This window comes from Rana temporaria, chromosome 6 (assembly GCF_905171775.1).
Source record: "Rana temporaria chromosome 6, aRanTem1.1, whole genome shotgun sequence".
NCBI lineage: Eukaryota > Metazoa > Chordata > Amphibia > Anura > Ranidae > Rana > Rana temporaria.
The window spans coordinates 10,892,751-10,917,602 of record NC_053494.1 but is presented as its reverse complement, the minus strand read 5'-3'; the positions used below and the strand labels follow the sequence as shown (position 1 = coordinate 10,917,602).

Here is a 24,852-nt window from a genome sequence, read left to right as displayed (position 1 = left end):
GAAAAAAAAAAAAAAAAAACTAGCCTTTAGGGGGCAGTGATCTGCAAGTGAGAGAGAGAGAGAGAGCCCCATCCAAAGCAGAGCAAGGCGAGGGAGGGAGGGGGAGAGTGCTCAGTTCCAGAGAGGGGGGGAGATCACCGGGACAAAAAAAAAAAATATTTATATATTTTATATCAAACCCCCTCTAAAAAATAATAGTTTTTTTAAAAAAAACAACAACACTACCCACCCCCCCACCACCATCCCCCCCTCTTCGCCATGGATGCAAACTGGACCAGCTTTATATTCCAGGTAATGGATGTCTTTTGTTGGGTGGCTTTGGGAACGGTGCTTTGCTGTTGTGTTTTTTGTATTTTTTTGTATTGCATGCTTTACCTTCTCCTGCCGGTGACTCTTTTTTGGGGGAGGGGGGCACCCCATGAAAAAGCGGAGCCCTGAAAATTAGCATCTTCTTGTGTCTGTGAGTATTTTTCTCTCTTTGCAGGGAGGGAGGGAGAGGAGAGGAGATGGTGTTGGGTGTTTAAATCACCACCCCTCCCTCCCATCTTTTTTTTTTTTCTTCCCCCTCTCCCTCTTCTTCCCTTTCATAGAAATAGAGAGGCGCCGCGAGGATAATATTCCCCTTGCATAGGGCAAACCGGGTGTCCGCGCTTTAACGGGAGGGGGGGGGATAAAAAATCGGCTTTATGCACTAATAGGATTCCTTGCATGGCCGTCATGGCTCCTCCGTGTGTGTGCAGCTCTTTGTCTGCAAAAACGGCGGCCCGTCTCCTTAATTCGGGGCCAGACGGTGTAGACTTGTAACCGTAGAGCTACCGGGGGCTGGAGACGGGGGAAGGGGGGATTGCAGCTTTAAAATTTCCGGTCACAGGCCGAGAATACACCTGAAACGCTTTAAGACCACCACTGTGTTAGGGGGGGGGAAGGGGGGCTTTTTATTTAATTTTTTTTTACATCCGTATAGTTTTTTGATGCCTTCACGGCGTCCGATGCGTTTATTTTTTATTTTTTTGCGTTCGGCAGGGTGACAGGTGAAGGGCCCACCTGTACGCCAGCTCGGCTCGGAGGTGGGAGCCGGTCGGTATAAAGTGTTACGGCGTGACGTTAAAAAGGGGATAAAGCCGCGCCACCTTTTGTCCACCTGTACGCCGGCTCGGAGGTGGGAGCCGGTCGGTGTAAAGTGTTACGGTGTGTCGTTAAAAAGGGGATAAAGCCGCGCCACCTTTTGCCCACCTGTACGCCGGCTCGGCAGTGGGAGCCGGTCGGTATAAAGTGTTACGGTGTGTCGTTAAAAGAGGGTAAAGCCGCGCCGCCTTTTGCCCACCTGTACGCGCCACCTTTTGCCCACCGGTGCACCAGCTCAGCTCGGAGGTGGGAGCCGGTCGGTATAAAGTGTTACGGCGTGTCGTCAAAAGGGGGTAAAGCCGCGCCACCTTTTGCCCCACCTGTACGGCAGCTCGGCTCGGAGGTGGGAGCCGGTCGGTATATAGTGTTACGGCGTGTCGTTAAAAGAGGGTAAAGCCGCGCCACCTTTTGCCCACCTGTACGCGCCACCTTCTGCCCACCTGTGCGCCAGCTCGGCTCGGAGGTGGGAGCCGTTCGGTATAAAGTGTTACAGCGTGTCGTCGAAAGGGGGTAAAGCCGCGCCACCTTTTGCCCACCTGTGCTCGGCTCGGAGGTGGGAGCCGGTCGGTATAAAGTGTTACGGCGTGTTGTCAAAAAGGGGTTAAAGCGGCGCCACCTTTTGCCCACCTGTGCGCCAGCTCGGCTCGGAGGTGGGAGCCGGTCGGCATAAAGTGTTACGGCGTGTTGTTAAAAAGGGGGTAAAGCCGCGGCACCTTTTTGGGATTCGGTACGACGAGTGTGCGCAAAATTAGTTTTTGTATTTTTATTTGATTATATCACGTATTATTTTTTTGCAATACGTTTTTGAAGAGGGGCGTAAAGCGGTGCCCCCCCCCCCCTTTGATTTGGGCTTCTGTGCGCCGATCGTGCGCAAAATGTTTCTTTTTGTTTATTTTACCTTTTTTTTATTTTTGTGATTATGAAACACTTTTTTTTAATGTTCTGCAAAAATGTTAAACTGTTGCAATACGTTTTTGAAGAGGGGCGTAAAGCGGTGCCCCTCCTTTGATTTGGGCTTCTGTGCACCGATCATGCGCAAAATGTTTCTTTTTGTTTATTTTACCTTTTTTTTTTTTTTTTTTTTAAATTGTGATTATGAAACACTTTTTTTAATGTTCAACAAAAATGTTAAACTGTTGCAATACATTTTTGAAGAGGGGCGCAAAGGGTGCCCCCCCCCCCTGATTTGGGCTTCTGTGCACCGATCGTGCACAATTTTTTTATATTTTTTTGTTAATTTTACCTTTTTTTTATTTTTGTGATTATGAAACACTTTTTTTTTATATTCTGCAAAAATGTTAAACTGTTGCAATACGTTTTTGAAGAGGGGCGTAAAGCGGTGCGCCCCCCCTCTTTGATTTGGGCTTCTGTGCACCAATCGTGCGCAAAATGTTTTTTTTGTTGGTTTCACCTTTTTCTTTGTTTTTTTGTGATTATGAAACACTTTTTTTTATGTTCTGCAAAAATGTTAAACTGTTGCAATACGTTTTTGAAGAGGGGCGTAAAGCGGTGCGCCCCCCCTCTTTGATTTGGGCTTCTGTGCACCAATCGTGCGCAAAATTTTTTTTTTTTTTTGGTTTCACCTTCCTTTTTTTTTTTTTTTTTTTTTTTTTTATTATTTTTTTGTGATTATGAAACACTTTTTTTTATGTTCTGCAAAAATGTTAAACTGTTGCAATACGTTTCTCCAAAATAACCACAGTGTGGCCTAATCTGGTGATTACTATGTTTTTATTTTTTTTATTTATTTTTTTGTATTTTATTTTAATTTTTAATTCTTCTTATTCAGGATTTATATAGCCCCAACAATTTTTGCAACGCCTTACAACATGAGGGCAGACAGTACAACTACAATACAATTCCATACAGGAGGAATCAGAGGGCCTTGCTGGTTAGAGCTTCCAATCTAAATTTTCATACAAAGTTTTTTTTATTTTTATAATCATTTGTGACTTTTTTTTTTTTTTTTAATCATACGTTTTGGAGAGGGCTTAAGTCTGTGCCCCCTTTTGGGTCCAGTAAAGTGAACATGGGCAAAATGTGTTTAGTTTTGTTGTTGTTTACCCTTTTTTGATTGATTATGAAACAAAATCTTTTTTCGCAATAAAGTTTTGGAGAGGGTGTAAGTCTGTACCCGCTCCTGATTTGGACCCCAGTACAGCGATCGTGCGCAAAATGCGTTCAATATTTGTCGCGATTTGGACCTTAGTTCAGCGACCGTGCGCAAAATGCGTTCAATATTGTCGCTATTTAACCCTTTTCTTTTGATCTTGAAACTTTTTATTTCGTTCGGCAACATTTTTAACTGTTGCAAAAAGTTGCTCCAAGACAACCACAGCGTGGCCCAGTCTAGAGATAAATATATCAAGCGCAGATTGTGCCATGCGGATATACGACTGATACATTTCTATTTCATGCAAGTTATATTTTTGTTAATTTTTTTATTCTTAGCTTTTTTTTACATGACTCTCTCTCCATAAGTTTGAAGAGGGTGTAAAACATTCCCCCTTCTATTTGGGCCCTGGTGCAGTGTTATTACACAAAATGTATTCAACTTTGTCTCTTCCGTTCATAGACAGACACAGCATCCTTTGACAGTAGGGTTATATCCCCTTCCCTTTAGGAAGCAGATATAACCCTACTGTCAAAGGATGCTGTGTCCGTCTATGAACGGAAGAGAAATGGATTTTATGGCGAGTACAAAAATCCTATTTTTATTTTTTTTTGTATTTATGAACATTTTTTATACTCTACAAATTGCTCAACTGTTGCAATAAGTTTATTTAACGTAGGCGTGCGCACAGGATGTGCCAGGTGTGCCCAGGCACACTCTAATCACCCTTTACATCACAGATCCCCCCTACTTCCCTAACTCCCTTCTTCCCCTGCAGTGCTACCGGCTTCCCTCCTCTCCTGCCAGCTGTAGCTGCAAGGATGTTTTAGGATGAGTGGAGGAAGGGGCCGGTAAATATGTAATTGGCCATCCCCTTCTCTTTCTGAATGAACATCGTGAGTGATCAGTAGTGTGTGTGTTTGAGCTTTGGGGTGCACACCATAATGCAATAGACTGCGCACACCTATGTTCTTTAAAGCGGGGGTTCACCCAAAAAAAAACTTTAACATTAGATCCAGCCGAGTTGTCAGACATGACAATCGGCTGTTTTTTATTTTTTATTTTATCCCCGTACATACCGTATTTTCACCGCCACTTCCGGGGTATATCTTCTGCGGGACTGGGCGTTCCTAATTGATTGACAGGCTTCCGACCGTCGCATACAGCGCGTCACGAGTTGTCGAAAAAAGCCGGACTGCGAGTCAGCTCTATACGGCGCCTGCGCACCGACGTTCGGCTTCTTTCGGCAACTCGTGACGCGCTGTATGCGGCGGTCAGAAGCCTGTCAATCAATTAGGAACGCCCAGTCCCGCAGAAGACATACCCGGAAGCGGCGGTGAAAATACGGTATGTACGGGGATAAAAAAAAAAACAGCCGATTAGATTCAGGCGAGTTGTCAGAATGACAATGTTAACATTTTTATTTTTTTTGGGTAAACCCCTGCTTTAAGATAACCAAAGTGTGGCCTGGTCCAGAAATTAAAGCAGCGTTCCACCCAAAAGTGGAACCTCCGCTTTAAGCACTCCTCGCCCCCTTACATGCCATGTAATCTTTTTAGGGGGGAAGTGGGGTCTTCGTTAGGAGTAGGACTTCCTGTCTCACTTCTGCCTACGGGCTGCCTAGACGGCGACTTCTCTCCACCTAGGTGCCCCCCCTCTAGGTGATCTCCTGGGACACGTAAAAGGTCCCAGAAGACCGCCTGTCCACTTCGGGAGCGCAGCGTGACTCGTGCATGCGCAGTGCGTGCCCGGCCAAAAGCTGTCACGGCCGGGTGCCCAGAGTGATAATGGAGGTGCTGGCGGAGAAGAGGGGGAGAGGAGCGACGCTCCGTGCGGCCGCATCGCTGGACCGTGGAACAGGTAAGTGTCTGTTTATTAAAAGTCAGCAGCTACACTTTTTTTTTTTTTTTTTTTTGGTAGCTGCTGACTTTTAATAAACATAAAAAGCCTGGAACTCCACTTTAAGTTAGAAGATATCGAATACAATATGAATATATTTTTGCTATCTTATCTTTTTTTTTTTTTATAACCATTTTGTAAAAAAAGAAAAAGTTGCTTTTAGACTTCAGCACCAGTAAAGCGCCTCTCCTGTCACTCCAGTGTGAAAGCCCTCTGGCTTTCACACTGGAGTGGTGCGCTTGTGGGAGGTTACAAATGGTCCTGCAAGCAGCATCTTTGCAGCGGTTTAGGAGTGGCGTATACACTGCTCCTAAAGTGCCCCTGCCTATCGAAATCAATGGGCAGCGCCACCGAAGCGCTGTGGGAGTTGGCGCTTTGCGGGTACTTCTAATCCTTCGGCCTCTAACGGGGGTGAAAAGTGCCGCGCTAGCGGCCGAAAAGCGCAGCTAAACCGACGGTAGAGCACCGATTTACCCCCAACGCCCCTGTGTGAAAGTGCCCTTATTGGAAGACCTGCAAATTTTGCAGAATAATTATTTAAGCCCCCATTTACACTGCACTGAAATGTAAAATCTGAGCCTATGGCGCCTTCCGAATTGGTGCGACGACGACTTTGCGGCGCAGCAAAGTTCCCAAAAGCAGTACTTTTGGTGACGAGGGGGGCGATTTCAATCGACATCTGTGCATGGACCTGCACAGATGTCTTTCAAATCGCCCTAGAGATAAAACGCAGGTAAGGAATCGAGCGCGTGCAGCTTTTTTTTTTTTTAAACCCGCCATCAGTGTGAACGAGGTCTAAATCAAAGAAAAAGGGTAATGACAATATTGAACACATTTTGCACCACGGTCAATATATCGGGGGAATCCTCTCCAAACATATAAACTTAAAGTGGAAGTAAACTCATCGATTTTTAACAGTTCAAAAAAAAATCTGTTACATTCTTGGCACGTGAATGCAGCTGTCCCATTGGCTGTGCTCTCAACCAAACTGTCAAACCATCCAATGGCTGGTGTCCTAACTGATCACATGTGCAGCATCATGGCAGTTAAAGTTAACAGAGGCCAAGATGGCAGCTTCCTTGTCTGAAAATGAAAGGCGGTTTTACTTCCACTTTAAATCCAAAAAACACTTTATTTTTAAAAATTGGATATTAAAATTTTGCAATACGATAACATGTGTAATAGTTATATATTCATTTTGTAGAATGTGTTTTAAAATTAATCTTTTGAACTAGGCCATGCTGGTTACTTTGGAGAAACTTATTGTAACAGTTTGAACGTTTTGCAAAAAATTTAAAAATAAGTTGCTCCAAAAAGTGTGGCTTATGCCTCGTACACACGATTTCCATTTATCAGATGATAAAAATCGCTTTCGGATACCGTATTTGCTGGCGTATAAGACGACCCCCTAATTTTCCAGCTATAATGTTGGTTTTGGGATATCCTTGCCGTACAAGACTACCCCCTTCCTACTAGTCTGTCTGGAAGCTGAGGGGTAGCCGGAACAACCACTGACAGGAACAACCGCTGACATAAACAGGCTTTTTTTCAGATCTCACTGTGCCATTACATTACATGCCCCACTGTGCCATTACATGCCCCACTGTGCCATTACATGCCCCACTGTGCCATTACATGCCCCACTGTGCCATTACATGCCCCACTGTGCCATTACATTACATGCCTCACTGTGCCATTACATTACATGCCTCACTGTGCCATTACATTACATGCCTCACTGTGCCATTACATTACATGCCTCACTGTGCCATTACATTACATGCCTCACTGTGCCATTACATTACATGCCTCACTGTGCCATTACATTACATGCCTCACGGTGCCATTACATCACATGCCTCACGGTGCCATTGCCTGCCTCACTGTGCCATTAGGAACATGCCTCACTGTGCCATTAGAAACATGCCTCACTGTGCCATTCCATTCCCTGCCTCGATGATCTCCCTACCTTCTCCTGTATCCACAGTATGTCAGATGGCGGCCATCCATGATTCAAAAGCCACGCCTCCTCCTCAGGCTGTTCCGTGATAGGCGGAACACTCGTTTTCCCAGCAGAGCCTCTGTTCAGTGTTCCGCCTATCACTGATGTCCTCTCGTCCGAGGGTGAGGATGAGAAGGCATCCGTGATAGGCGGAACACTGAACAGAGGCTCTGCTGGGAAAACTAGTGTTCGCCAGGCTGTTCTGTGATAGGCGGAACACTCGTTTTCCCAGCAGAGCCTCTGTTCAGTGTTCCGCCTATCACGGATGCCTTCTCATCCTCACCCTCGGACGAGAGGACATCCGTGATAGGCGGAAACACTGAACAGAGGCTCTGCTGGGAAAACTAGTGTTCCGCCTATCACGGAACAGCCTGGAGGAGGAGGCGCGGCTTTTGAATCATGGATGGCTGCCGTCTGACCACAGGTACCCGGCGTATAAGACGACCCTCCGACTTTTGGGGCATTATTTTACATGCAAAAGATCGTCTTATACGCCGGAAAATACGGTAGATCATTCGATAATCTGATCGTTGGTACACAGCTTTCAACAGCAGATCGCGACAGTCCGTCCAATAAAATCCGAAGGCACAAACGCGAAAAGACTTTGCCCGGGTGACAATCAGTACAGTATGCGTCCGCTAAAAATCAATGGACAAACACCGCGCGTGATCACAAAAATAAAACCAGAAGGAAACGGGTCACACGCATTTGACATCATTTCAGATACATAGCTGCGCACACCAGAAGGTTTTTCCAGAATCATACGCCAAAAATCGCACTTTTCGTAGAGCGCGTTTTGCACTGTTCGCATTTTAGCTGTATAAAACTAAATATCGAATACGATACGTTGTACGATAATCGGAAACGTGTGTACGAGGCATTAGTCTGGAGATTTCAGTTAGGAAATTGTACAATATTAATTATCAGTAAACATTTTATTTTGCATTCATACTTTTTTTTTTTTCTAATTGGCTGTAAAACACAACTTTTTCTTTCTGCAAATGAGTGAATAAGTTCAAACAGTCCTGATCTTCTGCCTGGACTGGTTGGGCGAATTCAGTTGTTTTGACTGGTTTTACAACATTGAAGACCTAATTCCCAGCATTGCTTTTCAAGATTTTAAAGTCCCTGTATCTTCAACTATTGACAATGCCAACCTAAACATTTTGGCTTGGGCAGGGTTCACGCTAGTGCCAATTGGATGTGGATTCCCTCCCGCATCCAATTCGCATGACAGGAGGATGTGACTGGCTCTCAATGGAGCCGGTTCACACATCTCCAGGGCGGCTGCTGAGTGAATTGCACAGGTCCTGTGTGTCTTTTGTTTTTTTTAGTTTCAGGTCCGAATTCAGGCAATGTGTGTTCGTTTTTTTTTTTTTTTTTTTTGCCTGATTCATCCCTGAAACGGAAAACGGGGACGCACCGGACCCCTGCTGTGAGCCGCATCTGTCTTAGGTGTGAATCCAGCTTTCTATGCACAGGTTTTGTCAAGGTAGGCCTGTATTAATGTGGAATAACTTAGGTGGGGAAGATATTTTCTTGTGCACAAGGAACTTCCTGTTGACTTTCCTCAGCTTGAAATGGCTGTATACTGGGAGTCCTAGCTTTGTTTTTGACTATTATCTGTACACATTTCCAAATTGTATTAAAGGGGGTTGTAAAGGTTCGTTTTTTATTTTCTAAATATGTTCCTTTTTTAAAAGGGTTGTAAAGGTACAATTATTTTTTTTTCCTAAATAGCTTCCTTTACCTTAGTGCAGTCCTCCTTCACTTACCTCATCCTTCCATTTTGCTTTTAAATATCCTTTATTTCTTCTGAGAAATCCTCACTTCCTGTTCTTCTGTCTGTAACTCCACACAGTAAGGCTGCATTCACACCTGCGCGTATTCATGCTTATTTGCGCGTTTGCATACAGCGTTGTCCGACGTTTTTGTACTTCAACGTTTTTTATTTTAGCCAATAGGAAAAATTATCATCTTTTCATCACTTGTTGCGCCCGTAGCAAACGCTCGTTGTCGCTTAAATCGAGCGTTTCCATTACTTTCTATGGGAAATGCTCAAATACGCCCAAACTGCCCGATACGCGTGACAAAAAAGGGTCCGGGACTTGTTTGAGCTTCAGGCGTTCGTCGTTTCAGCGTTCGGCGTTGAGATGTGAACAGTCTCCATAGAGAATAATGTAATTTCGACCCTCCGGCGTATTGTAGCGTCGCACTTCAGGCGTTAAAACGCCTAGGTGTGAATGGAGGCTTTCTCCCTGGTGTGGAGTGTCGTGCTCGCCCCCTCCCTTGGACTACACGACACTCCACACCAGGGAGAAAGCCTCGCATTACTGTGTGGAGTTAGACAGAAGAGCAGGAAGTGAGGATTTCTCAGAAGAAATAAGGACATTTAAAAACAAAATGGAAGGATGAGGTAAGTGAAGGAGGACGGCACTAAGGTAAAGGAAGCTATTTAGGGAAAAAAATTGTACCTTTTACAACCCCTTTTTAATTGAACAAGCTGTAGTTGAGGTCTGTTCGCACAATCATAAAACAGTATGAAAAATACCCCTTTCAAAAGCGATCGTCTGATAAACTAATCGGCAAAATTCTCATCAAAAGGGGACAAAAATTACGTTTACAACCCCTTTAAGCCAGTGCATTGTTGGTCCACCTACCATTTTTTTTCCTTCGATTTCCCTTCTAAGGCTTTATTTCCATGGATGTTTTTACAGCCACTTTTTTAGCCTTTTTTACAGCTTAAAAACGCCTGTCCATGTTTTTTTATTTGTTTTTTTTTATTTCGAAGCGGTAGCGTTTTTGCGCATTATTGAGCGTTTTTTAACGTCTGGCGTTTTTACAGCTCTATGGCTGCTTTCACATTGCAGCGTGGAGCCGCGGTGATGGTATAGCCGCGCTATTTGTAGCGCGGCTATACCGTTGTGTTTACCGCAATATTCGGGTTCGCTAGCGGTGAGGTTTTAACCCCCGCTAGAGAAAAGGGTTAATACCGCGGTATTACCTCGCTTTCCCATTGATTTCAATGGGAAGGCGCGGTATAGGAGCGGTGAACACACCGCTCCTATACCGCGGTAAAGATGCGGCTAGCAGGACTTTTGGTGCGCTCCTGCTAGCGCACCGCTTCAATGTGAAAGCCTTCGGGCTTTCACATTGAACACTACAGGGCATGATTTTTCCTGCGGTATAGCAGCGCTATTTTTAGCGCTGTACCGCATGAAAAACGCCCCAGTGTGCAAGGGGCCTAACACTGGAGCTTCAGAACGCACTGGTCCTGTTTTTTTTTTTTTTTTTTTTTTTGCAGCTTAAAAACAGCTCAAAAACATCATGGTGGGCATGAGGCCATAGACCAACATGGAGAGCCGTTTTTAAGCTGCAAAAAACGCTCAGAAAAGTGGCTGTAAAAACATCCATGGATATGAAGCCTAAATGTTTTTCTTTTCCTTTGTCTGAATTTGTCACTTTCTGTTCCTCCTCAGTAAGCTTGGCCCCCATCATCTGAGCCCTTCTGGCTGGGGGTTAGCCAGCGTGCTCGCCCCCTCCCTAGTCCCTTGGGACTATATCCCTGTGGGGAGACGCTGTGAACGCTCACAGCGTCTCCCCGCACTGATGTAGTCCCAAGGGAGGGGGCGAGCACACTGACTAGCCCTCAGCCAGATCGGCTCGGATGATGGGGGGCCAAGCTTACTGAGGAGGAACAGAAAGTGACAAATTCAGACAAAGGGGGGGAAAAAAACATTTAGAAGTGAAATGGAAAGAAAAGGTAAGTGAAACAACAACGCACAAGCTTAAAGGAACCTATTTGGATAATAAATGAACCTTTACAACCTCTTTAATATGGTAAGCCCCTTATGCAATCCATAAAGGGTTTTTGTAGTGTACCTTCCTCACCAGCTGAAACAAGACTAGGCCTTCATCTGGCTGTATAGTATTTCTGGGGCAACTGGTCAATCTAAGTGGGCTTTAGGCATTCTGTGTATCACCAGCACATCACGGATAGCATTGGATAATTCATATCAGTCCCTGCACCCACAGTAGCTTAGATTTCCTATCTGCACCATCATACAGGGCTAGTCCCACAGCTTTTAAACCTCTCTACCCTTGGCTAATTCAGGTAAGAAGACACCTGTAAAGAATCTCTGACCGTCCTTCTAAGGTTTTTTTTTTTTTTTCTTTGTTTTTTTTTGTTTTTGTTTTTGTTTTTTCTCTTGCAGACCCCTCCGCCACCCCCTGCCGAACCTCTACAGGTTGAACTTTTGCCGGTGTTGGCTACAGTATCTGCACAGCAGGATGGATCCCTCTCTTCCCAGGCAATGGTGCATGCCATGGCATCCCAGCACCCTTCTACAGTGGACACGGCAGCCCTCAAGCAGGTGGTGCCAGGTCTGTCCCTTTCCCAGCAAATGACACTGACGCACATCAAGTCAGAAGAATGCCCCGTCGCCACCACCACCGCCCTTCCCCTGCACCCCATCATGGAGCTGCCCAAGAAGTCCAAGAGTCGAGGCCCCTACATCTGCTCCTTGTGCTCGAAAGAGTTCAAAAATGGCTACAACCTCAGAAGGCATGAAGCGATTCACACGGGCACCAAACCTGCCCGGGCACAGCCAGCCACCGTTAAAATGCCCACGATGGTGCCGCTCAGTTTGCTCAGTGTTGCCGGCGCGCTCGGAAGTGGTACAGAAACCCTGGAGGTGCCCACCTCTCCTTCCAGCCTCCCCCTTTCGGTGCCCGGGCCCGCCCCAACGGCCAAGAAGGTGCGCAAGAACCACGCCTGCGAGATGTGCGGCAAAGCCTTCAGAGATGTCTACCACCTGAACCGCCACAAGTTGTCGCACTCTGACGAGAAGCCCTACTCCTGCCACGTGTGTCAGCAGCGCTTCAAGCGCAAGGACCGGATGACGTATCACGTGCGTTCCCACGACGGCACGGTGCACAAGCCCTACATCTGCAGCCACTGTGGAAAAGGATTCTCACGGTAAGGACGACACATGATGGGGCTGTGAGATCAGCTGATCGCCTGCAGTGACTGTCGCAGAAGCACAGTACTGAGTTTGCATAGTTATCGCAAGGAGAGGAACTTAAAAGCATTATTACCACTTAAGGACCGCCTCCTGCACATATACGTCGGCAGAATGGCACGGCCGGGCACAAGCACGTACCTGTACGTCCTCTTTAAGTGCCCAGTCATGGGCGCTCGCCCGCGACCCGGTCCGAAGCTCCGTGGCTGCGGGACCCGCAGACCTGATCGCCGCTGGAGTCCCGCGATCGGTCCCCGGAGCTGAAGAACGAGGAGAGCTGTGTGTAAACACAGCTTCCCCATTCTTCACTGTGGCGCTGTCATTGATCGTGTGTTCCCTGATATAGGGAAACACGATCAATGATGTCACACGTCCAGACCCGCCCCCCCTAGAAACACATATGAGGTCACACTTGACCCCTTCAGCGCCCCCTAGTGGTTAACTCCCAGACTGCAATTGTCATTTTCACAGTAAACAATGCATTTTTATAGCATTTTTTTTCCTGTGAAAATGACAATGGTCCCAAAAATGTGTCCAAATTGTCCGATGTGTCCGCCATAATGTCGCGGTCACAAAAAAAATTGCTGATCGCCGCCATTAGTAGTAAAAAAAAAAATGTTTTAATAAAAATGCAATAAAAATATACGAAACACTATACATTTTGCGCAAACCAATCGACAAGCACTTATTCCGATTTTAATTTTTTTAATTTTACCAAAAATAGGTAGAAGAATAAGTATCGGCCTAAACTGAGGAAAAAAAAGTTTTTTTTATATATATTTTTGGGGATATTTATTATAGCAAAAAGGAAAAAAATATTGCATTTTTTTTCAAAATTGTCGCTCTATTTTTGTAATATTTAGCATTTTTTTTTTTATTAGCAGCTTCTTCATTCGTAGCAATATAAGTAGACCACAGAGCTCAGGTTTTAAATATCTAAAGGTAAGACGAGGTTGGATTGGCTCTTTACAGCAAAGAAAAGGATGCTAAAATATATAATATATCAGATAATGAGAGCAGGTAGTTGAATTTTGTGATTGAGAAACAAGCATACATATTTTCTCTCAAAAAAAATAAATGAAAAAGCAACAGTGTAACAATTGGAAGCAGAGTAATAGTAGTATAGCCTTTTCATACTTAATACATTCCCTCCACTGTATATGCCTGATAAATATATTGTGATTTTTCTTTTCTTTTTTTTTCTTTTGTAATTTCAGTCCTGATCATCTGAACAGTCACGTCAGACAAGTTCATTCTTCAGAGCGTCCATTTAAATGCCAGGTACTTTCTATACGGTCTTCTTATCTTGCATGTACTATAGTTTTTTTTCTCTTTCCTCTACTTTTGAGAATTGGGATCTAGAGCCCTGTGTCCTATCATTCTGGGTCCCCTATCAGATAGTGTCCAGGTTGGACTGCGCAGTACGAGATCACAGAAATCTCCGAGACTGAACATCTGTTCCGCCAGCTGTAGTTGGAGCATGCGCACTTACAGCGCTCGCTCCCGTTGCTTATCGACGGTGCTTGCTCTATCAGATGGGGGACAGCGCTGGCCGCGCTCACAGCAATTCAGCAAGGTGGCGGATGGTTTTTAAAAAGGTGCGGGTGTATTATTGAGCAGTGATTTATTTATTTATTTTACAGGATGGACATCTCGATAGAACAGCGCTGGCCGTGCTACACCTGCCCCTTTTTAAAAACCATCAGCCCCTTGCTGTATTGCTGTGAGCGTGGCCAGCGCTGTTCTATTGAGATGGGTCCCCCATCTGATAGAGCGAACGTCGTGGATAAGCATCGGGAGCGAGCGCCCTGTTAACTGCGCATGCTCCAAGAACCGCTGACGGAACAGACGTCCAGTCTCTGAGTTTTCCGTGATCTCCAATTGCGCATGCGCAGTCCAACCCGTCCAACCCGGGCACTATCTGATGGGGGGGGGGGGGGGATCCTATACTGATGTAACACCCTGTAAATTGTTAATTTTGTAAAGCGACCATGTGGCCAGGCTTTGGAGGTCCGAGTATTTACATAGCGGTAACCTTACCACTATGAGTTGCACCCAAAACTGGAACTTTCGCTTTTCAGAATCCCCCTCCCCTCTGGTGTCACATTTTGTCACCTTTCAGGGGGGAGCAGATACCTATCTAATACAGGTGTCTTGCTCCCACTTCCGGGCATAGATAGCCTAGCCACCCACGGCTATCTACACCACGTCCGGCGCCCACCCCCTCCCCCCGCTGTCTTCTGTGACCTGTGTGTCTCGAGTCGCGCATGCGCAGTAGGGAACCAGGCTGTGAAGCCGCAAGTTTTCACTTCCTGATTCCCTTATCGAAGATGGCGGTGCCTCCACCCGAGAGCGGAGGGACAGATCGGCTTCGGGTGCCGTCATCACGGGCACCCTGGACAGGTAAGTGTCCTTATTTCTAAAAGTCAGCCGCTGCAGTATTTGTAGCTGCTGACTTTTAAAAAAAAAAAAAAACAAGGCGGAACTCTTTTAAGCTTTAAAACTGTCCTGTGTAGCTGCAGGAATTGTGGACCAATTCATTCTCAAAAATTCACAGCAGATGCTGTGAATTCAACACTGCAGGGCAGTTCATCCTCCAGTTCACAGCAGAAAGCACTGAAGCCATTCGCTTGGCAGCTCAGTTCACCCTGCTCCCCACTCCCAGCCGTAGCTCGGCAGCCTTTCGCATTCTCTTTTTTTTTTTTTTTTTTTTTTTTTTAAGATAGACCAGGGGTCTCGAACTGAAGGCCCTCCAGCTGTTGCAAAACTACAAGTCCCATGAGGCATTGCAAGGCTGACGGTTACAAGCATGACTCCCACAGGCAGAGGTATGATGGGACTTGTAGTTTCGCAATAGCCGGAGGGCCGCCAGTTTGAGACCCCTGATATAGAGACAAAACAGGAGCTCTGGGATAGGGACGCAGAATGAGTTGAACTACTAAGTGAATAACTTCAGTGCTTTCTGCTGTGAACTTGAGGATGAAGTAATTCACTCAATAGTTCGACTCCTCCTGCTTCCCTATCCCAGAGCTTCTGCTTTGTGTCTATATAAAATATGAGACTGCTGGAAGGCTGCTGAGCTATGACTGAGAGTGGGGAGCGGGGTGAACTGAGCTGCTGGGTGAACTGAGCTGCTGAGTGAATGGCTTCAGTGGTTTCTGATGTTAACTCGAGGATGAACTGCTCTACAGTGTTTGCAGCTAAAGAGGTCAGTAAGGGCTTGCTTGTAATAAATATGAAAATGTCCGTAGCATGGGCACGAGTTGACTTTCTCAGCCTTGTAGGTCAGTCTGTTCTGGAGCTCTCTGGTCTGCATGTGAGGACTTTCGTCAGACAAAGCAGTGATGGAGAACCTTGGCACCCCAGGTGTTTTGGAACTACGTTTCCCATGATGCTCAACTACACTGCAGAGTGCATGAGCATCTTGGGAAATGTAGTTTCAAAACATCCGGGGTGCCAAGGTTCGCCATTTCTGAGATAGGACATTTCTGGCTTTCACATGCATGTGTGAGCTTCCTAAGACTAAAGGCATTCTGTGAAAGTCCACTTGCAGGGACACTTTAAGCTGGCGTTTACTGTGAGTTTACTGTGAGTTGTTGGGGGTGGGATTCTGTGCCAACTGTCGCCACAAGCTTTCCAGGAGTACTTCTCTTCTGAAGCAAATATCTGTAACTCTCGACAGACCTGTGAAGCTGCCTTCGCCACGAAGGACCGTCTGAGAGCGCACATGGTGCGACACGAGGAGAAGGTCCCCTGCCACGTCTGTGGGAAGCTCCTTAGCGCTGCTTACATCACGGACCACATGAAGGTTCACAGCCAGGGTCCGAACCACGTGTGCGAGCTTTGCAACAAAGGTAAGACTGCAGAGGAGTGTTTATGTACCTTCATATCGCCATCCCTGCATGACACCAGGACACTCCCTATAACTCTTGAGTGGGTGTATCCCAATGTCCAGCGATGCTCTTCTCAGCCAAGTTTGAAGAACTTACTTCAGTGGGTTGGGTGGTCTTTATTTGGAAGCCCATTGGCTTCGTACACCTAGGAGTGTTCATATGGTCCGTAGGCTTGGGCAGTAGGAAAACTCCAAGATCTCAAGGGTTCTGGACAGGTGTAGTTATTGACTTGACTCTATACCCTCAAATCGAGATCTTCAACTGTACGGCATGTTTCCACCCATCGGCCATCTTTCTGAAGACGGCCAGGGTTATATGTTGATCTCTTGTGGGCATTTTTTTAACAACCAGCTGTCTTCAGTGTGGTGAGCAAAGGTCAGAAAGACCTCGACTTTGAAGATCTGTAAATTTGAAGGGACAGAGGACCACCAATCCAGAAACATTGCGATCCTCAATCCAAGGTTGTCCAATGGCGGGTTTGTAGAATTCTAAAGCTGCTGATGCAGAAATAATATCTATTTTTTAAATTCCTTTTTAAAAAATGTTTTAAGACTTTTGTCAGGAAGATATATATATATATATATATATATATATATATATATATATATATATATATATATATATATATATATATATATATATATATATATATATATATATATATATATATATATATATATATATATATATATAAAAAATATGGTATTCTTTAGGCTAGGCTTAGCATGTTAGTAAGAACTTGAAACTGTGAAATGAGGTATAGCTATGCTTCTAAAGGGTGGAGTTTAACAGTACTAAGCAAATTGCAAAACCTTGTGGGATGAACTTGGTAGCTAGGCTCCTCAGGGGTGGAGTTAAGGGGGCAGTATGTAAATCACAGGCCAGCAAGCTTGAGAATGGTAAATTTTGATGAAACATTCCTGCCTTTACAAATTGTCCCTGTTCTTTTAGCTATGCATGGCTTTACTTATAAGCTCTGCTAAGGAAACATACTGACTTTAATATCCTTTCCTGTTAGGGCAGTGAAAATGTTTGACAGACTGTCTATAGTGCGATTTATATATGTTTGATTTGAAAAGCCTAAGAATAGAGTTTTTAAGAAATCATTATTATTTTTTCTTTTGTGTTTGGGGATATACTGTGCTCTTTAGTTATCTTGTAGTTTAAATTCAACTAATTAGAAATGGGATTTGTGTTGATAAACTCCATAGTGTTGGGATTTATATCTATTGGGATTATTGTAGGACCAGGAGACATGAGGCTTTAAAGGTAAACTCCAGGCAAATGGCCATATGCACACTTTAAAAATGCATGGGCAAAATTTGTGTAACTCTGTTCAGCCATTCATGTGATTTCCACACTCTTGCCACAGTACATAGCTTGTTAGTAGCCACCATTATGCTCTATGGTAGCAATGCTGCTCCTTATACCTGCCCGCCCATTGAACAAAACGTGCATCATCCTACAGCAGTAGGGGGGCCTCAAGTGCGGCCCTTGACAGTACCAAAGCGCTGCACATAAAATTCAGTGATGGAGACAGCAGACACACAGCAGGATATAATTAGAGACTGCGGCCCTGATGCAGGAGGCGGCCAGGGACTGCGGCCCTGATGCAGGAGGCGGCCAGGGACTGCGGCCCTGATGCAGGAGGCGGCCAGGGACTGCGGCCCTGATGCAGGAGGCGGCCAGGGACTGCGGCCCTGATGCAGGAGGCGGCCAGGGACTGCGGCCCTGATGCAGGAGGCGGCCAGGGACTGCGGCCCTGATGCAGGAGGCGGCCTGGGACATGCAGATTGGTGTCTGCAGGGGTCCAAAAAAAGGGCCTCTTGCACCACGGTCCTACTGCAAAGTTCCCCCTCTCCTAAGCTTTACCCCCCCCCCTTTTTTTTTTTTTTTTATACACCCTTCCCCCCCTCCCTCCAGTTTGTATGTAGGCTGGTAGCAGGGCTGGACTGGGACAGAAATTTGGCCCTGGACTTCATCCAGACTGGCCCACTTTGACAGGTCTCTCCCATGCCGGCCGGACAACTCCTGCACCGCCACCCAAGCCCCTTCTCCCCCTTCACTAGCCGTTCTACTTTATTAGAGTAGAACGGCTGGTACTGGTATTCTTATAGGCAGTACCAGTGGGGAAGCTAGACATTTTTCACCCGGGGCAAAGAATCAGTTCAGTGCCCCCCCTTATGGGACAAGATTAGGCAGAAGGGAGAAACTCCCAGGCCATAGCTGTTGAGTCAGCTGTCTGTCCCCTCCCCCATGCTCCTCTGTCACCCCCCCCCCCCCCCCCGCTCCTCTGGTCCTCCCAATGCCTCTTTGTTCCCTCCAGGTGAGCGCTGCGGGGAGGGAGAGGAGGTGAGCGCTGCGGGGAGGGAGAGGAGGTGAGCGCTGCGGGGAGGGAGAGGAGGTGAGCGCTGCGGGGAGGGAGAGACAGAGGAGCAGAGGGGGGCGGCGTTCTGCTGTCACTGAAGCCAGCCCACCGAGCCATCAGCCCACCGGGAAACTCCCTGTGGTCCCAATGGCCAGTCCATCCCTCGCTGGTAGCGCTGTGCTGTATAATAGATTCTGATTGGCTCACCCAAAGCTCCTCTCCTCTCTCTCTTTATTTCCACAGTGCAGCAAAACATTTGCCTTGAGATTTCCTTTAAATGTTTTAAGCTAATAATACAGAAATCCTTTTCTAAACACAGTAAGGTAATTAAAAATAAATCCTTTTAGCTTTGGCTGTGCAGGGCTTACCTGAGCAGTTCTGTTGGGAATACACAACGGTCTCTTTCCGGAGTCTTTATGTTTCTCTGCTCATCCCTGAACTACCAGTCTTTTGTATGGCCTGTCCCCTCTTGTCGGCTCTTCCCGCTAGGATTTTCCAGGCTGTTGCACCTCTGTTGGTGTCTCCCTTCTTCTGCTGCATTCTCAATGATTACATTTTAAAAAAGAAATTCAGCAGTCCGAGTGAGACCCCTTTTATTTATAGCCATTACAGGTGGGCAGGGCAGACCAGAGAACACATGGAGGCTGGGTGGTGAGCCTGCCACCCTTCAGTGAAGCCATGCACAGCCCAAAGAATCTCGGGAAAGGGTAAAAATGTTGGTCATGCGGGTTTAAAGGGCAGCTCCACCCTAAACTGATGATATCTGTGATCAATGGTAGTCATGTGCTGGCTTCTGATGTTTCCTGGAGATTCCTGTGACGAGAGAGCTGTGCTGGAGTTCTGCCAGTGATGATGTCACCCCCCCCCCCTAATGGATTCTCCACAATTGTAAATAATTGAGCGGGGAGTGCAGTGGCGAGGGAGTGACATCATAGGGAGCAGAGAACCGAACCACCGGCAGCAAATCTCACCATCGGAGTCTCCGATCGATATCAGAAAGCGGGCGATGCAGTTCTATGGCACCAACCTATACCTGATTAAAAAATTTAAAGCCGAACTCCAGCTACAGAAACTTATGCAATACATAAATATGAGAGCTTTCTACCCTACCAAGGGAATTGTGTTTCTGTCCATCCAGTCCTGAGATTTATGCAGCCCTGTCTGGCAGGGCAGGAGACCTGCAAATGACTTTTACAGGTCTTGTCCCTCCCCCTACACCCAGCCTGTGACAAGACAGTAAAAGGAGAACTGATGAGTCTCCTTTCTTTCTCTCTTTTTCTCCTTTCTTTCTCTCTTTTTCTCCTTTCTTTCTCTCTTTTTCTCCTTTCTTTCTCTCTTTTTCTCCTTTCTTTCTCTCTTTTTTTCTCCTTTCTTTCTCTCTTTTCTTTCTCTTTTTCTCTCTTCTTTCTCTTTTTCTCCTTTTTCTTTCTTTCTTTCTTTCTTTCTTTCTTTCTTTCTTTCTTCTTTTGCTCTCCTTCTCTTCTTCTCTTTTGCTCTCCTTCTCTTCTTTTGCTCTTCTTTTGCTCTCCTTCTCTTCTTTTGCTCTTCTTTTGCTCTCCTTCTCTTCTTTTGCTCTCCGTCTCTTCTTTTGCTCTTCTTTTGCTCTCCTTCTCTTCTTTTGCTCTTCTTTTGCTCTCCTTCTCTTCTTTTGCTCTCCTTCTCTTCTTTTGCTCTTCTTCTCCTTTTTCTTTTTCTTCTCCTTACTGGGGCTGCAAGAGGCTGATACAAAGTCACAATACATTTTACACAAACCCATTACATTTTCTTAATGATTACTGAGCTGCATTACTTTTGTGTCTGGAGTTCAGCTTTTAATGTTAACTGTATTTTAGAGGAGATAGCTGATGTGGGTGGTTTTGTGGGGGGGGGGGTGGTTTGGATGACAGATTCTTAGTAGAGAGCAATGCCTGTGGCCCGGCGTTAAAGCGGCGTGTGCTTCTCCTCCCCGTGCAGGTTTTGCCACGGCCGCCTACTTGCGGGTCCACTCGGTGAAGCACCACGGTCTGGTGTGCCCACGGGCAGACAGCTTCCTCTGCAAGTTGTGCAGCGTACACTGCAAAACTCTGGCTCAGCTGAGCGGCCACATGCACACACATGCCATGACGGGGGCCATGGGCCTTGCTGAGGGGCCCTTACTTCAGTGACCACGGCTAAGGCAAGAGCGTAGTTACCTTTCCATACCCCCCTTCCTCTTCCCTTCCCCCTCCCCCTCTCCTTCTTCCCTTTCCTTGGGGCTGTATGCATTGTGGGTAGCTGGAGCTGTCCTGAGCATTGCTGGGTCTTGGGGTATGGCCCATAATCCTCTCCTGTTTCTTGGCACATCTGTCTTGTCATTCATGATCTGTGTCTGGGCTCGTCCTGTAATAGGCATGTCGAACTCCCCAGTGGAACATTATGGCCCAAAAATATTAAAAAAATTGTGTCACTTTTGGAAATTTGCCAATTCTGTAAAAAAAAAAAAAAAAAGTAAATATCTGTATTTTAGATCTCAGTTTAAAAGAATAATCTTGATCAAGAAAGCATTTCCCGCACCATAGACCGTCACACTCTCCGGTTTGACATGCCTGTCATAATAGAATCTCGTTAATCCGTGCTTTTTTGTTTCTGCCGCTCGTCTAGCTGTCTGCTTCGTCTCCATCCCGTGTCTTTGTTCTGCACGAGTTTTATGCTTTTGCTAAATATGGTTGTTGTTGTTGTGCAGCTTTAAAAGGGGACTTTATATTGAAATGTATGCAAAGCCAACACGTTTACTTTTTTTTTTTGTTTTGGATCGAATGTGGAAGGGTTAGATCCTCTGTCAGGTTTGTATTGCTTTCTGTGTCCCAAGTGGGGGGAGATTTATCCCCCCCCCCCCCCTCCTCTCTAGTTCCTGGAGACAGTTGTCTCGAGTACAGAATGTGATGGGAGATCCCAATATTTTTGAGTTGAAGAGGGTGGGGGACACCTGTTTCGGTGACAACGAAAGCCTGCCATAGATGGATCGAATCTTGGCCAATAAACAAAGGACTGACTGAGATGCTTACCATCTATGGCAGGGGTCTTCAAACTACGGCCCTCCAGTTGTTCAGAAACTACAATTCCCATCATGCCTGGTCATGTCTGTGAATGTGAGTTTTTTTTTATTTTTTTTTATTTTTTACAATGCCTCATGGGATGTACAGTTCTACAACAGCTGGAGGGCCTTAGTTTGAGGATCCCTGATCTATGGGAAGGCTGGTTGTACCCAAGTTGATCCGTCGATTTGACTTGGGTACCACCAGCCTGTCTGACTTTTTACTAATGTACGAATACTTCCGGCGTAAATAGCCGCTAGCAGTAATCCTTGTGTTCTGCCGGACGGAAAGCCTTCCGAAATGCCGGAGGGATTCACCCATTTATTAAAAAAAAAAAAAAAATTCCCTTTTTTTCCCCCTTAGATTCCTGCTCGTTCGGTCTAGGGGAATCGGCTATTTGTGTTTTAAAATATGAGCAGTACTTACCGTTTTCGAGATGCATCTTCTTCCGTCGCTTCCGGGTATGGGTCTTCGGGAGCGGGCGTTCCTTCTTGATTGACAGTCTTCCGAGAGGCTTTCGACGGTCGCATCCATCGCGTCACTCGTAGCCGAAAGAAGCCGAACGTCGGTGCGGCTCTATACTGCGCTTGCGCACCGACGTTCGGCTTCTTTCGGAAAATCGTGACGCGATGGATGCGACCGTCGGAAGCCTCTCGGAAGACTGTCAATCAAGAAGGAACGCCCAGTCCCGCAGCCCATACCTGGAAGCGACGGAGAGGATGCATCTCGTAAACGGGTAAGTACGGCTCATATTTAAAAACAAATAGCCGATTCCCCTAGACAAAACGAGCAGGAATCTAAGGCTAAAAAGTGCCCTCTAAGGGTGAACCCCCGCTTTAACACTAACTGTGTTGATGGGGGGGGGGGGGGGGAATCGAGCATTCCGCCTCTCCACCACATCGAATCATCTTTTAGTGGCTATCAGTCTCGCTAAGCGGACATGATTGAAAGAACTGAAATCCAATGAATGAAAGGGGCAGGCCAGGGAGGAAAGGGATAGATGGCAGGTGCTCAATCTGTGGCTCTGCAGCTGTTGCGTAACTACAACTCCCATGAGGCAGTGCAAGGCTGACAATTACAAGCATGACTGCCATAGGCTGAAGCATGATGGGACTTGTAGTTCCGTAACAGATGGGTGGCCGCAGGTTGAGCACGGGTCTCAAAACGATGGCCCTCCAGTTCAGGAACTACAATTCCCAACCTGCCTAGTCAAGTCTGTGAATGTCAGTTTTTTACAATGCCTCATGGGACGTGTAGTTCAATAACAGCGGGAGGGCGGTGGTTTGGAGATCCCTGTAGTGCTGGACCTCCTTCAGCCAGGAAAGTGGGCTGTTTTTGACTTTCTGAAGCTTCTAATGCACATTGTGAGAAGCGCACGGTAAGCACTTTCCAGGAGAGGAGTCGTTACAACTGGGAAAGACTGAAAGGAAGGCTGGAGGTCCAATTTAACCATTACATACTTTTTTCCAAAACTAAAAAAAAAAAACGTTGTTTTTTTTCACGAATTGTTTTACCCATCAAGTTGGGGTCGGTGAAGAGAGTATAGTATTTGAATGAATGACGTTAACCTGTTGCTCCAATGTCCCAGTCTGAGTATCTCTGGGACTGGCATTGCAGTTTTTTCCCTGGTTTTAGGTCCCAGAAGTTTCTCGGCATGGGAATTTCAAATAAGGAATTCCCTCTAAAGTGTCTAAATGTCAATGCTACACTCTCTCTCCTCCTTTTTTGCTCTACTAATTCCTCTTTGATACATGGAGCCACCCTTTAAACCCCACCCCATTTGTGTATCTGCTCGGTTCTCAACCATTTTTTTTTCTCTTGTCTTGCAGGAACCTGCCAAGTCTGCCCTATGTCGGACCCATCGGCCGCCGTGACCGCTGTCCTGCCCAACACTACTGTCCCTGGCATCTTGCCGTCGCAGCCCTGGTGACTGGCTCTTCTGGAGGGGGATACAGACGCTGCGGCCTCTCTCTTCTGATGTGTTTGTGTACAGACTGATGGGGGGTGTGATGGCTCCTCTAATGCGCACATAATGTATTATGAAGAGGGGGTGCATGTAACCTCCTCCGTCGCCTTCAACCTCCTCAGGGAGGAACTAATGAAGGTGACACTGAAGAACAAAAAAACAAAAAAGGAACACCATCCATACCGACAGCTTGGTATTACCAATACCCTATTGCCCTATATTCACTACTAGACACGAGCTCCACTGGGCAGAACTTTATACACTACATCCCCCTGAGTGGCGGGAAGAGGAGTGCAGTGTTTAATCGGCATGTGGCCCTCGTCGTGAAACATTCCAGTCCCGCTGTTGGTTAGAGTGGCTGGTGTGGAGCTGGCACACAGGGATGACACGGGATGGGCCACTGCAGTAGGGTAAAGTTGGCCACGCAAGCTTGACTAGCAGAGGTGGACTTCACGAGACATTTTATCTGCAGTTTACCCAGGTTGTCGGACAGACGCAGCGTCCTGTGGATGGTGTAGACCTATTTTCATTTTAATGAATTTTAATAACACTAGATGAAGAGTACTTTTTTATCTTTATTCTTTACCAGTTCAATGGCTGGCTGTTTAAAAGTTGGGGGGAGTATAGAATTTCAGAAGACCCCCTGGGGAAAGTAGAGGTAGGAAAGGAAGTTCCATTAAAGTATTGGTGCTGTAAAGGGGGGGGGGAAGTAGCACTCTCCAATGGAATGTGGGAGGGGGGCTGTACTTGGATGGGGTGGGAAGCATGGGTAGGAGGGGAGGGCTGTACTTGAGCAACAGGAGACTTGCAGGAGGAACAAGGGGTTATACTGGACTAGCATGGAGGAATTGGGGCCTCCCTGGAAGAGCAGGGAGTAAAAGGGTGTTGTATTTTAGCAACAGTGACTGTATCCAAGGAGCAGGAGGAAGTGGGGTGTACTGAAGGAATAGGAGACGGTGCCAGAGGACCAGTGGGGAACCTGGGGCTGAACTGCAGGAACAGCAAGGAAAGCTCTACTGGAAGAACATTGAGGAACGAAGGGAGGCTTTATTCGAGAAAAATTGAGAAACTGTACTGGAGAGGAACAGTGAGAACAAGGGGGCTTTACCAGAGAAATGGGGGGGCCTTGCTGGAGGAGTTGGGGGGAATCTGGGAGGCTTTCCTGGAGGAGCAGGGAGCATTGCTGGAAGAGCAGGGATGAATCTGGGGTGCCTTGCTGGAAGAGCAGGGAAGGATCGGGGTGGGGGGCCTTGCTGGAGTAGCAGGGAGGAATCGGGGTGGGGGGACCTTGCTGGAAGAGCAGGGAAGAATCGGGGTGGGGGGCCTTGCTGGAGAAGCAGGGAGAAATCGGGGGGCCTTGTTGGAGCCGCAGGGAGGAACCAGGGTCCTTGCTTGGAGGAGCAGGAAGGAAT

At 46.5% G+C, this 24,852-nt stretch overlaps 1 protein-coding gene across 3 annotated transcripts; it reads left to right on the top strand.

Moving 5' to 3' along the window:
- Positions 1 to 222: 222 nt before the first annotated feature.
- On the top strand, positions 223 to 23,993 carry MAZ (MYC associated zinc finger protein). 3 transcript variants are annotated; one of them, XM_040356142.1, is made up of 6 exons: positions 223 to 291; positions 2,915 to 3,016; positions 11,354 to 12,117; positions 13,378 to 13,441; positions 15,843 to 16,014; positions 23,304 to 23,993. In XM_040356142.1, the coding sequence occupies exons 1-6, from the start codon at positions 259 to 261 to the stop codon at positions 23,402 to 23,404; spliced, it is 1,236 nt and encodes a 411-aa protein (XP_040212076.1). In that variant the 5' UTR covers positions 223 to 258; the 3' UTR covers positions 23,405 to 23,993. The 3 variants fall into 3 exon arrangements, with proteins under 3 accessions (XP_040212076.1, XP_040212075.1, XP_040212077.1); XM_040356141.1 differs by lacking the exon at positions 23,304 to 23,993 and adding an exon at positions 20,375 to 20,571; XM_040356143.1 differs by lacking the exons at positions 2,915 to 3,016; positions 23,304 to 23,993 and adding an exon at positions 20,375 to 20,571.
- The last annotated feature ends 859 nt before the right edge of the window (positions 23,994 to 24,852 follow it).